A 14,213-nucleotide genomic window follows, 5' to 3' on the forward strand; every position below is an offset into this window, starting at 1 on the left:
TATATATATATATATATATATAAGTTGTGTGCAGAGAAGAAGGTGAAGAGCACATGCATGTCTGAATGAAATCTGAGACGTTATTGCATGCCAAGCTGTTACAATGTGAAGCCAACTTGCAATGGATCGGTTTTGTGCCAAAAGCATTTCACGATTCATGTCCTTGCCACGTATTAATTTTATTGCGTATCTACGCCAAATATATCGCAATTAAATAAATATTAATTTATATAACCTCTCAGGACAAAAGGGCATGTTCTTAATTTATGGATGAAAGTTTTTTTTTTTTATAATTCGGAAGTTCACCGGATCTTTGGTCCAACTACATCTTCCAGAAGATCGGGGAAGTCCAGGTGAATGCCCCTCCCACGTTTGGGTTTGAACCCATGATGAAAGTATACTTTGCATTGCATGTTATCTCATCACTAGACCACCCAAACTTGGGTATGGATGAAAGATTTATGCGTGGAGGCGAACAAAATTGCGAATTCAACCAATTCCCTACCGATCGACCATTTTCTGCTGTAATACATGTATTGACCAACCTTAACGTTTTTAGCATTGTGATTTTATAAATAGCCATACGATTAATCTTGTCGTATCATATGCTGCCAATTCACTATATCTTGTTGACCTAGCCTAGCCTCTGCTGTGACCGAAAATTGCATCCCCAAATCTAGAATGGGTATTTCGGTTTTCGATTCGTTATTCAAATGGTTCATTTCGAAAACGGTTTTTTTCCAATTTTATAAAAATTGTACCAAACCAAAACTGAATATTAAATGGTTCAGTTCACGGTTTTGTTATAATGAATATCAAATAGGAATTGAAATATAATATTTATACATATATCGGTAGATAATTCAGATTTTGATTCAATATTTCTACATGGTTATATAAAAATATACCAAATAAGAATCGAATATTGTGGGTTTTGGTTCGATCCAATTCAGTCTACAAGCTTAATAATCAATGCCCAATTTTAAAAACTAAACCTATTAATCTTTATTTGAGGCCTAGTTTGGGTTTTTTTTAATAGAAAAAATGCATAGTTTGGTTTAACCCATTAACCTATCAACAAACAAGTGACTACTTGTTTCTTAAATCTTACATATGAGTTTTGTAGGATTAAAAAAAATACTTGTTAGAGTTGTAATCATCAATATTCACATATGAATATTCCTTAAATTATATAAAAAAAATATATACCCGATATTGAAAAATCTAATTGCATTATTTTTCTTAAATTTTGTACATTTTTTACAAAATAAAACAAAAATTTTTTATAATATAAACAAAATTATAAAAACATACTCGTAATAATTTAAAGGAAACGTATTTAGTAAACTATTCCTAATCAAATATATGATTTCGAATGCTATTTTATTAAATTAGTTTGCAGATGTTAGAAAAACCACAGATATAAAATGCGGTGGTGTCGAATATTTGCTTTGCTTAAGGAAATTGAACTGATCAGACATTCTACTATCTATTTAAAGATGTTTTTGTAGTATCGAATCTTAGAAAAGTGGAATGCAATTAGAGATCATAAAGGAAAATGCAACTTATATATAGATTATGTCAATTCTTTGCTTCAAGCAAAATGAAACGTGACACTGTAATATGTATATGTGTAATTTAAGAAAACAATAAATTAAATTTTTCACTGGGAAAATATGAAGCATTCAACTAGACTCAAAGGAGTGAAATTACATATCCTTAAAAAAAAAAGATAGAACTTTTTTACTCAGCGATGGTAAATAAATCAAATATTAAACGAATATATAAAGACCACAAAAATATCACATGGCGGTGTGTCTCGTCTCTTTGTATAAAGCGACGGATCTACATACAACTATATTGGGGGCACATATCCCCGTTAAATCAATAAAAAAAAGTTTATTTTTTTTTATAGAAATTATGTAAAATTTTGAACAAAACTATAGAATACCCCATAAAATTAAAATTGCTTATAATAAAATAGAAATATAACCCCAATGATACATTTCTCTAGGTCCGCCACTATTTGTATACATGTATATTTTCGTAGGAAAAAAAAAGAGAGGAGACATTATATTCTCTAACGGAACGTGTTTGTCAGTTTCGAACATAGTAGGAGTGAAACGCAAGTAATCTTTTCGAAAGGTGTTTGTTCGTGACAAGTATAGAATATAATGTCTGAGTACGTAGCAGCAAAACAGTGTTATTATTTCATTTCGTACACCGAATAACCAAATCCCACATCCATTTTTCTCCATCATGGAACAAGCAAAGCTATTCGTGAGTCACAGACATCCTCTCCACCGTTCATGTCGGCCGTCTCGTCAATGTTCCATGTGCCGGAAAGAAGGTTGGATCTATGATGGTTACCGTTGTTCAGAGTGTAGAGACTTCACAGCGCACAAGGAATGTGCGGAATCCCCTCCAGAGATTGACTCACCTTCTCATCCCCAACACCCTCTCAAGCTCCTCGTGTCTAAGGAATACTCTTTCCAGTCACATGATTGTGATTGTTGTGGAGTACAGCTTCTTTCAGGAATGGTTTACCATTGTTCGGTGTGTGACTTTTGGCTGGACATCTATTGTGCGAGACTCCCTCCACCGCATGATATGGAAAACCCAAAAGCCCATTATGACCACCCCCTCACCTACATGAAGAAAGACATGACCTTCACCTGTCATGTTTGTGATTCGTATTCTTATGGAAATCGTTATGAATGCAAACGATGTGGTTTAGACTTCCACAGGGAATGCGCCGATCTCTGCCCGCAGATAACCCACTCTGCTCACCGTGCTCATCCTCTAAAACTTCTCAAGGATGATGGGGTACTTGACCATACAAGTGTGAAGTGTTGCCTTTGCCAAGATGTATTCCACTCTAGACGTTGTTATATCTGCTCTCTATGCAAATTCATAGTCCATGTCGAGTGCGCAAAGAGCCCACCACCTCTTTCTTTTTCAAGCCTCACAACCCATGATCACGTCCTAACCCTCCTGCCTATACGCATCTCCTTCACGTGCAACGCTTGCGGGATGGATGGCGATTGGAGCCCTTATGTATGCCTTCAGTGTTGTTTCGTGATCCATATACGATGCGTTGACTTACCCCGTCTCATAAATATCAACCATCATGATCACCGGGTTTCTCGCACTTATAGTCTTCCTGCGGAGAATCATGACTCTGTCTGTGGAGTGTGTCGTAAAACAATTGATAGGAGGTATGACGCTTATTCTTGCTCTAGATGCTCTCAGTACGCCGTCCATTCAAGATGCGCAACTTTGGAAAATGTGTGGGATGGCAAGGAACTCTACGGAAAACCTGAAGAAGTTGAGGATATCGAGCCGTTTAAGGTGATAGCTCACAATGTGATAGAGCATTTTAGTCATAAAAAACACCATTTGAGGCTAACAAAAGGTGGCATTGACTGTGAGTCGAGCATGTGCTGCAAAGCATGTATACGTCCTATCTACTCAGATCCGTTCTACAACTGTATGCAACGTGATTTCATTCTTCACGGAAAATGTGCTAATCTTCCCATCAAGAAACGACACGAGGTATTTTCAGAAGAATTTACTTTACTCCCTAACGCTGGATCTCACCACGGTATTTGGTTTTGTCACGTATGTGACCGATTCTCTGATGGTTTTAAGTACATTAGCGATACGGAGAACATTGTTGCTGCATTCAGAATGGACGTACCATGCAGTTCGATCCGCGAGCCATTTGACGATGAATGTCATCCTCATCCCTTGTACTACATTTCAGATAGGATGGGGAAATGCATGGCTTGTGGCGAAATGAAAATATTTGTATTGAGATGTGTAGAAGAGGATTGTGGATCATACGCTTTGTGCTATAGGTGTGCTGGTTTGCCAAGAAGGGTAAAGCACAAGGTGGATGACCATACCCTCGTCCTACGCTATGGGGAAAAAGAAGAAAAAGGAAAATATTGGTGCGATGTTTGCGAAAAGAAAACAAACCCTAGCAAGTGGTTCTACACATGCGACGACTGTGGACTCACGTTGCATGTCAAATGCGTTCTTGGGGACTTTGCAAATGTCGAGCCAGGAATAACATTTCGTTATTATCACGACGCGGATAGCAAATATGAAGTGGTTGCCAATGATAGCGTCAATCGGCCACTTTGCTGTAAGTGCAAGAGACGTTGCATGTCCTCCAACATTATAAAGACGTGTGAAGGCACAGATCGATACCTCTGCTCAATTGAATGTACGTAGTAATTAATCGCTATTATCATATGATATTGTCTTAAATCTATTTTCTCCATGTAACTATGAAACTTTGGATTAATTGGAAATCCTTATCTTTTCTTTATAAGTTCCTTCCAAATTTTTATTTAGTGTGAAAAAAGTTACTAGAATATTGTGCGTAAAGTAGGCATTGATAGGTATTTTAGACAATTTCTTTAATACTAAGGTTACCTTAGACTTTTTATCCTGAGAAAATATATAATGTAAAGATTTAAAAAAAAAAATCTATTTTGGCGCATAATTAAGGCTTGTTTCCTCAAAATGTTTTGGACCCAAATTATTTCCGTAAGTATTTGCATTCGAGGAAAACTTCTACTTTTCACAATCTCTCGTCGACCGTAATTGACGATGCAACCCTACATGTGAATTCTCACAACACGTGATTAACTATTTCTTAATTCTTACATAAGGGCTGTAATCATCAATAATTCTTTCATAAGAACATTAAACGAAGTATCCAAAGAGCTGTCCCAAATAAAAAGCATTTTTACTATTCAATGTAGTTTTCAGATTTAGAGAGAGAAATTTTTTTTCAATTCCCATATTTGTAATAGACAGGACCAACTGATAAGTTTGAAATTAATACAAGACGAAAGTGTAATTAATTACAGATACGAATAAAAATAACAAAGTTACGAATATTGGAAAGTAAAATGTCAGCCGAAAACACTGTAACACTTGTATGAACAGAGATATCGACCAGTGCCATCACGCTTCTTTAGAGCGACGGAGGACATGCAACGTCTGCTGCAGTTGTAACAAAGTGGTCGTTGACTTCCTTTGTTGGCAACAACTTCGTATGCCTCCTCGCCGCCGCTATTTAGAGGGCGTGGGATCAAGCTTCCTGGCTCGAAATATGCCAAATCTTCTCCAAGAACACAGCCGACATGCAACGTGAGGCCACAGTGGTTGCATATGTAGAACCATAAGTTAGGGTCAGTTTTTTCCTCGCAAATGTCGCACCAATATTTTCCCCTTTCTTGCTTTTCCCCGTAGCATAGGACGAGGGGATGATCGTCGCAGTCGTGCTTTACCGTTGATGGCAAACCAACACATCCGAAGCACAAAGCATATTCACAACCATCTTCTACACACCTGAGCACATACATCTTCAATTTGGCACATGCTTTACAACGTCCGGTCTCGCTCGAAGTGTAGTATAAGGGATGATGATGGCATTCAATATCAAATGGTTCACGGATTGAGCTGCATTGTGCATCTATTGTGAATCCATTATCGCTAGTAATGTACTTAAAACCATCAGAGAATTGCTCACATACGTAGCACCACGACCAAAGATAAGGCGCTGGATTGGCGTGTAAAAAAAGTTGCTGCCCAAACACCATATGCCGTTTCTTCAGGGGAAGATTAGCACACCTTTCATGAAGAAAGAAATCACATTTCATACAACTGTATAACGAACTTGAGTTGATAGGACGTATGCATGCTTTGCAACGTATGCTCGCCTCGCAGCCATAGCCATCCTCCATAAACCTCAGATGGTGTTGTTTGTGACTAAAATGCTCTATCACATTGTGAGCTATCACCTTGAATGGCTCAACATCCTCAACTTCTTCAGGTTTCCAATAGAGCTCATTCCCATCCCACACATTTTCCAATGTTGCGCATCTTGAATGAACGGCATATTGAGGGCAACTATGGCAAGAGTAAGCTCCATACCTCCTATCAATTGGTCTACGACACACTCCACACACAGGGTCGGGATCCTCCGGATCAAGACAATACATGCGAGAAATGCGGTGATCGTGGCGGTTGATGTTTATGATACGGGGTAAGTCAATGCACTGAATATGAATCACGAAATAGCATTGAAGGCAGGCATAAGGGCTCCAATAACCATCCATCCCACAAGCATTGCAAGTGAAGGAGATTTTTATGGGCAAGAGGGTTAGGATGTGTTCATGGGTGGTAAGGCTTAAAAACGAAAGCGTTGGTGGGTTCAATACGCACTCAACGTGAATGTTGAATTTGCATAAAAGACAACAATAAACGAGTAGGTCCGAGAACTCATATTGGCAGACGCAACAAAGCTTACCTGAGTGGGGATTATGGTAATCCTTGAAGAGTTTGAGAGGGTGAGGAGGGTGAGCAGGGTGGGATATCTCTGGCGAGAGATCGGCGCATTCCCTATGGAAGTAAAAATTGCATCGTTTGCATTCATAATGATATCCATAGGAATCTTGATCGCAAACATGACAGGTGAAGCCCGTTTCTGTCTTGATGTAGGTGAGGGGGTGACCATGGGCCTTGGGGTGTTCCATATTACGCGGCTGAGGGCATCTCGCACAATATACGTCCGCCCAAAAGTCACAAACCGAACAATGGTATGCCACTTCTGAAGTATATTCTCTGCAACAATCACACGGCTTGAAAAAGTAGTCCTCGGACCTAAGGAGTTTGAGAGGGTGTTTAGGGTGAGAAGGGGATTCGATCTCTGGTGGGGATTCCGCACATTCCTTGTGCGCCGTGAAATAGGCACACTCTGAGCAACGATAACCATCACATATCCTACCTTCTTTTCGGCACAAAGACCACTCGTTAGTGTAGAAACGCAAATCTGAAACGATGTTTTGATTTTCAAACAAAAAAACAAAGATAAAGGTCGATTGACATTTACGTATTTTCCATAAAACTTGCTGTATTATTATTATTCCATATCGCAACTTTAAATAGAAAAAGGAACATCATGAAACAAATCAAATAACAACAAAGCGTAACAAGCTCCACGTGTCCGAGATTTACTCTTTGACCAAGATTTCTCAAACTCGTAGCCACTCCCAACTGAAAATCCGAAACACGATCGATCCGAAACACGACCTTACTTTTGAACGGGTCTCTTCCCTCTTTTTTTCCAGACAAGATTAACTCCAACAATCTCCCACTTAATCTTGTCTTTCGATCCTTGTCACAGTATCGTCGGTTCTTCGTAGACTTCTTCCGCGAGATGGATTTCTTCGTCGTTTTTCGATCTAGGACATTTTGAAGCGTAATGTCCATACTTTTGACAAGTAAAACACTGTATGTGTCCTTTATCACGTTCACCTCTTCCGCGTCCACGACCTCTTCCACGCTTCTGTCGAGTTTGCCACTCTGCATAAGTGAGCAAAAGTTGTCCATCGGAGTTATCACCCATATTGCGCATCCGAATGATCCGGTCCTCAAATACTTTCATTCTCCCGATCGCTTCCTCGAACGGCATGTTATCAATATCTGAATATTGTTCTATAGATGCAACTAATTGAAAAAACTTATTTGGCACCGAATCAAGAAGTTTCCTAACGAGTGCGCCATCCTCGAGAGTAGCACCAAGATCGCTGTATTTGGTGACCATACTGCTCAATTTCCCGGCAAATTCATCAATCGTCTCACCTTCATTCATACGCAAAGCGTCGAATTCACTTTCAAGGTTCGCAAACGTGCCTTCTGCACACGATCAACCCCCACGTACCGGGTCTTCAGGGATTCCCAAATCTCACTAGCGGATTTCTTCTTTGCTATCTGCATAAGAACATCTTCCGGTATCGTTTGAAAGATGAACGCTCGAGCTATCTTATTCTTTTTCTCGTCTACGACCACTCCGGTCGCAGGTTCAACTGCGTCCCAGATCCCCTGGGCATCCATGATCGTCTCCATCTTGATCGCCCATGTCGTATAATTGGACAACGTCAACATGGGGCATTGCAACGACACTCTGCCGTTTTCCTTTACTCCTTGCGTGATGAGTGACATAGTTACTCATACAAGTCTTCCCGACTAGACACAGGTCCTCCCGACCAGATATGGGTCCTCCCGACCAAACAGGTCTTCCCGACCAAATATAGGTCCTCCCGACCAAGTACAGGTCCTACCGACCGGGTTCTGATACCAAATGTAGAAACGCAAATCTGAAACGATGTTTTGATTTTCAAACAAAAAAACAAAGATAAAGGTCGATTGACATTTACGTACTTTCCATAAAACTTGATGTATTATTATTATTCCATATCGCAACTTTAAATAGAAAAAGGAGCATCATGAAACAAATCAAATAACAACAAAGCGTAACAAGCTCCACGTGTCCGAGATTTACTCTTTGACCAAGATTTCTCAAACTCGTAGCCACTCCCAACTGAAAATCCGAAACACGATCCGAAACACGACCTTACTTTTGAACGGGTCTCTTCCCTCTTTTTTTCCAGACAAGATTAACTCCAACAGTTAGAAGGCCAGCGTGAACGGTGGAGGGGATGTACGTGAGTGAGGAGCGTTACTTGTTCCATGACAGGGAAGAATGTACGTACGTGGGATTCGGTTATTTGGTTGAAACGAAATGAGGAAGATGGTTGGTTGTACTGTTACAATCACATCGTCGATCGCCGCCATGTCTCTCTTCTTATAGATTGCAATTTTCACCGACAAAAAAAAAATCATCTTAGAAGAGATGACTTGCATGTCATTCGCCCGACAAAACACGTTCAAGTAAAGAAATGCCATCTCTCATTTCATTTGTTTTTCTCTCAAGAAAGGAATATTCTTAAATTATTAAAAAATATATATATATATTTTTTTTTAATTTAGTTGAATGCTTCCTATTTCTCTGGAAAATTTTCATTTTTATTATTGTCTTATAAACTAATGTTTGTCTGATAAATACATTACAATGTCTCATTTTTTTTCTTTCATTAATATAATTGCATATACAAATAACAGCTTTTCCCTTTATTCTTTTCTTTTTTTTGGTACGCGCAAAGCCTTTATTCTTATCATATATGTAAAGTAATTCCATTTTACGAGTAGAGACAATTGCATGCCACTTTTCTAAGAATCGATGCTAAAGAAACGCCTTGGAATATAAAATAGAATGTCTCAATTCCGCTTTCTTAAGCAAAAACGAAGATTCGTAACTAACCACTGCTGCATCGGTCTTTGTTACGAGCTGCAAGAGGCGTTGCATTTTCTCCAAATTCAAACAAATCTAATTCTACAAATTCACTTCCACATTAAAAAAACATATTTTCCTTTGAATTCTCGCCAAGATGTGATACGGTTTCTAAATTCTAGATTGAAAATTGTAGGTCGAGGAGGATATGCGATGAGATATTAGTATATATAGGGTTTATACTTCTTTTATTCTTTTAGCTTATATTTCATCTTTTAATTGTATTTTTATCATCTCAATCTTCTTCTTTCCAATTATTCCCTTTATATTAATTTGAAAATATGGCCCATTATATATGGTTTTTTTTGGGATAAACTAGCTACCCAAAATTTAGGGTTTCAAACGATCCGCAAAATGGAGTTGTTTTTCTTTAGGAAAAACTCTCACCTATTGCCCGGGCAAGATTTTAGAATATAAGTTTTTTTTTTTTACCTAAGCTTAAGTGGAAAACTTAGTTGATGGATGGGAAGAGTTATTGGAGTTTATAAATTTCAACAACCGAAAAAAAAAACTTTCAATCAAGTTTCTTTTTATTTGATTTTTCTAAAAATCCAAAAATCTATTTTATGAAAAAAAATCAACTAAATACCAAAAGTTATATTTTTTTTAGATTTACAAACCTATTAAATCCAATAGCCAAAAATCAAAAACAAAAACTCAAATCCAAAAACTAAATAAAAAAATCCGAAATAAAAACTTCATCATTCAACACCTTAAACTTTGAATGGGGATGGTTTTTCTTTTGAGTTTTTGGATTTGATTTTTATCTATAATATTTATAAAACCAAAAAACGCAGTTTTTGGATTTTCATTGATTTGTTTTTTTTTTACTAAAATGGCTTTTCAAATTTTTAGAAAAAATAATTTTATAAAAAATGATTAGTAATATTTTTGTTATTTGGATTTTAAAAACTCTAAAATTTCAACCGTAGAATAATTGAGTTTTGATATATTTCATGATTGTTATGGAGATGGTGAGAAATGGTTCTACTTATATGAATGGGCGGACCCAACAACGAGATGAAATGGGCCGTCGAGCCCATCACTATTTGTAAATGGGTCATACCTACGTCGAAGTGACCTTCTGCGACTTATTATTTATAAAATTAGTTCTTACATTTTTATAAACTTTGGTGTAAAAAATATATATTAAGACTTTACTTTTAACTATATATGATTATTAAATAATTAAATTAATAAATTCAACAATAAACTAAACTAAGTTAAATGATATGATCAAATTTAATAAACAATAAAACCGTAATAATTATCTCATTAAATAAATATATATATATACCTCCTGTCTTCTACTTCAATAACGGGAATAGCCATTTCCGATTTCTATTTGAATGTTATAATAAATTTGGTTTTATTGATAAAAAGGTTTGTTTTTCGAATAGAAAAATTATTTAAAAAAATTATAGATTAAGATATAGTTTTTCTATATTTTAGGATTCGATTTATTTCGTATTTTTTTTAAGTCGAATACGATTTAAATATAATTAATTACCACTAAACCGGACACGGCAAAATCTAAAACAAATTGGGGGAAAAAAAACACAACCCTATTTTTGTTTCAAACGAAAAAGGTTGTCGTCTCTCTCCTTCTGCTCCAATACGGATGCTTCGCCATTGCGAAGTTGCAGAGAAGAATCAAGGAGAGGGTTCCCTTAATAAATGCTCTCTCTGTCTTTCTCCTCTTTTCCTTTCATGTCTTCTCCAGTCCCCGACTATCCTCCAGGGTTGTTGGTCTCTCAAACCCTAGTTTTCGATTGCCTCTTTGAATTTTCTCGCGCCACTCTTGTTTCGTCTCCGATTCAGGTAACGAGGTTTTGGGTTTCCTGTGCGAAACATGAGTGAAAAGAAGGTAATTTGGACTTTTTTTTTCAGTTTCGGTTTTTGTCCCTTGTATTCGTTTCTCCGATGTTTAGGATTTGATTTTGTGGTCTTGTCCATTGCACTGTTTGATGCTTTATGGTTGTAGTTTGGTGTTTTATGTTCTGGAGTGATGATTCCAAACATGATGCAGAGTTGCATCGAAGTTCAGAACTATGTATCTCCATTGTTGTTGATGTTCCTGTTCCTGTTCGAGAAATTTGGCGTCTGTTCTATTGTCTACAAGATCTAAGAGCCATAAGTAGTTGTTGATAGGTTTAGGTTTATCATGCCTAGCTAATGCTTGAATTTACGCTTGATTAAACTGTAATTTTCCTCTTAATTATATACTGTATTGTAAGAGATTATCAACATCTTTGTTATTGATTCAACACGTTAATTTCATGATCCAATGGATTGCAAGTCTTTTTCATTACATAAACCATTAAGTTGAATACCAGTTGCCTCGTTTGTGATATTGGATCACTAACCATCCTCGTCCTTGTTCTGCTCTTCGCAGCTGTTTTTGTTTGGATCCTTCACTGAAGACGAAACCAAGTCATTACTCGGGCAGAAACCCGTCAAGGCTGCTCCAAATCGCGGAGAGAAACATGTGAAGAGCATACAATTCGGATCCTTGAATCTCAATTCTGGGAAATCTTCAATAAGTACTAATGGTGAATTGAATAAGGGCCTGGTTGATGGGACAGTTCTCTCTCGCGGCGATAATGATACAAAAGTGTCTAGCGATTGCTCTTCAGGAGTACCTGAGCATATGAAAGAAAATGGAACTGTAAAAGAGTCCTCCCAGAACAACGGCGTGTCGCTGAAGCAAGATTCTATTGATTTTGACGAGTTGTCTGTATCAGATTCAGACGTTGAAAGCGATTCTTTGTATAAAGCTTTGAGCTTGAAATTCCATGTTCTGGACAGCGAAGATTCGGCGGCTGATGATTCTTCATCTTGGAACATGGCACGAAATAACAAGCTTATGGGTCCTGCGGAGTCTGTTACTGCAGTTAAATACTTCATACCAAGAGGCTTAATAAATGCGGGAAATTTGTGCTTTCTCAATGCAACTCTGCAGGCTCTGCTCTCATGTTCTCCTTTTGTTCAGCTCCTGCAGGAACTTCAACTTCAAGATATTCCAAAGGTTGCCTTGGTTGTTCCATTTCATCTATTGTTGTTATTTATCATATCCACTCCAAACTCCTTTTCCTGCTGTTCTGACGGTTTGAGTTTTTTTTGTTAGTGGTTCTGGTTTTTACTAAACCTGGTCATTCTTCTTCTGTCTTCTCAGTCTGGGTGTCCAACATTAGCTGCATTTTCCGAGTTCATCTCTGAACTAGAAGCACCTAGTGGTACAAGCACAAGAAATAATGCAGCTGTGGTTGAAGCTGGTAGACCGTTTACACCTCTCATGTTTGAGGGAGTGCTTAGAAAGTTTACCCCAGATGTGCCCAACAACATGTCCGGCAGGCCAAGGTTCGTGACCTCTCTACAGCTTGAAATATATATATCGTCTTGTTATAAATTGTTCTGATAGTTTAATGTGTTTGCTCACTCGTAATTGCAGGCAGGAAGATGCTCAGGAGTTTTTGAGTTTTATAATTGACCAAATGCATGATGAGTTGCTGAAGTTCAGGGGACAGCCTGCTAACATTACTGGTGCCAACTCATCAATAGTTTCTTCTACCAACAATGACGACGGCGATGAATGGGAAATTGTTGGACCAAAAAACAGGCCAGCTGTGACAAGAACTCAAAGTTTTGTTCCTTCTGAGCTCAGTGAGATATTTGGAGGGCAGCTAAGAAGTGTGGTGAAAGCAAAAGGTATTCGGATTATATGCAAGGTGTCATTAGTTTAGGAAGTCACATTAAAGATCAAGCTGTTGATTTTTATGTTGTCAGGCTTTTAATATTTACTTTGTGGAACAGGAAACAAAGATTCTGCTACCGTACAGACATACCTCTTACTTCACCTTGATATACATCCTGAAGCAGTTTGTACAATAGACGATGCATTGCGTTTGTTTTCTGCTCCAGAAGATCTGGAGGGGTATCGTGCCCCGGTAACTGGGAAGGTAGTCTCTCTCTCTCTCTCTCTCTCTCTCTCTGAAACCGGGGATATAGGAGTGGAATTCTTTTGAAAGGTTGCTTATTTGCTTTGATCATCTGGCTTATACTTGTTTTATTTTGTTTCAGGCTGGTGTTGTGAGTGCTAGGAAATCGATAAAGATACAGAAGCTATCAAAGATAATGATACTCCACCTAATGCGTTTTAGTTATGGGAGCCAAGGGAGCACAAAGCTGCACAAGCCCGTTCACTTTCCTCTTGAACTCTACTTAGGCCGCTACCTGCTTGTTTCTCCTTCTAACGAGGTACAAAAGGAAAAGTAAAATGGTTTAAAGACTCCTTCGCCGTATAGTTTCATGATTTCATCCAAGCAAAGCTAATACGGATCTTTCCATGTGTGTATTTGTCTCCTTGTAGGGTCTAAAATACGAACTTGTCGCCACCATAACCCACCATGGGAGGGATCCGTCAAAAGGGCACTACACTGCAGATGCGAGGCGGCAGAATGGCCAATGGCTAAGGTTTGATGATGCCTCTGTTACAGCCATAGGGACGAAACAAGTGTTGCACGACCAAGCTTACGTCCTCTTCTACAAGCAAGTGTAGAGATTGAAAACCAACATTAACCACAGCAGATTCCACCCGAGGGAGACACCTGACATCTCGCCTGTGGCTATCTTTTTGTCTGGTAATGGTCGGGAAGTTCCTCTTATACAGAAAAAACGCTGTCTCTCTCCCTGAATGAGATGTTGTCGGTCTGAGTTTTGTTTGGTAATGATTCATTACCTCGGTGAGTGACTTGCAGATGGAGGGAGTATATGCATAGGGGGCAAAATATTTATGACATAGTTTTTGGATTTTACTTTGCTCACGACGGGGAAGTTTTGCGTTCCATGATTTTGTCTTAACATGATACTGGACGAGTTGTTTATAGGATTTTAGAATACTGAACTCGGTACTTTGTACTGATTGTTCGTGTTTTGAAATGGAATGAACTAGTTTTAGGTTTTAGACCAAACTGTTGCAGAAACACTGCGTTTGAAACGCAGA

General features: G+C 38.1%; 3 protein-coding genes across 4 annotated transcripts; 2 read left to right on the forward strand and 1 right to left on the reverse strand.

Moving 5' to 3' along the window:
* Positions 1 to 2,267: 2,267 nt before the first annotated feature.
* On the forward strand, positions 2,268 to 4,239 carry LOC104820136. The gene has a single exon (XM_010550507.1). The coding sequence runs from the start codon at positions 2,335 to 2,337 to the stop codon at positions 4,237 to 4,239; it is 1,905 nt and encodes a 634-aa protein (XP_010548809.1). The 5' UTR covers positions 2,268 to 2,334.
* Positions 4,240 to 4,928: 689 nt separating this feature from the next.
* On the reverse strand, positions 4,929 to 6,906 carry LOC104820137. The gene is made up of 3 exons (XM_010550508.1): positions 6,885 to 6,906; positions 6,574 to 6,850; positions 4,929 to 6,234 (listed from the first exon to the last, which is right to left on the reverse strand). Exons 1-3 carry the CDS (start codon positions 6,904 to 6,906, stop codon positions 4,929 to 4,931), a joined length of 1,605 nt encoding a protein of 534 aa, XP_010548810.1.
* Positions 6,907 to 10,760: 3,854 nt separating this feature from the next.
* LOC104819115 (ubiquitin carboxyl-terminal hydrolase 24-like) lies at positions 10,761 to 14,174 on the forward strand. 2 transcript variants are annotated; one of them, XM_010549024.2, is made up of 7 exons: positions 10,761 to 11,032; positions 11,607 to 12,239; positions 12,387 to 12,571; positions 12,663 to 12,919; positions 13,025 to 13,170; positions 13,292 to 13,468; positions 13,581 to 14,174. In XM_010549024.2, the coding sequence occupies exons 1-7, from the start codon at positions 10,889 to 10,891 to the stop codon at positions 13,767 to 13,769; spliced, it is 1,731 nt and encodes a 576-aa protein (XP_010547326.1). In that variant the 5' UTR covers positions 10,761 to 10,888; the 3' UTR covers positions 13,770 to 14,174. The 2 variants fall into 2 exon arrangements, with proteins under 2 accessions (XP_010547326.1, XP_010547327.1); XM_010549025.2 differs by having other exon boundaries at positions 10,762 to 11,078.
* The last annotated feature ends 39 nt before the right edge of the window (positions 14,175 to 14,213 follow it).

The sequence above is a fragment of the Tarenaya hassleriana genome, unplaced genomic scaffold (genome assembly GCF_000463585.1).
Source record: "Tarenaya hassleriana unplaced genomic scaffold, ASM46358v1 Cleome3, whole genome shotgun sequence".
Lineage (NCBI taxonomy): Eukaryota > Viridiplantae > Streptophyta > Magnoliopsida > Brassicales > Cleomaceae > Tarenaya > Tarenaya hassleriana.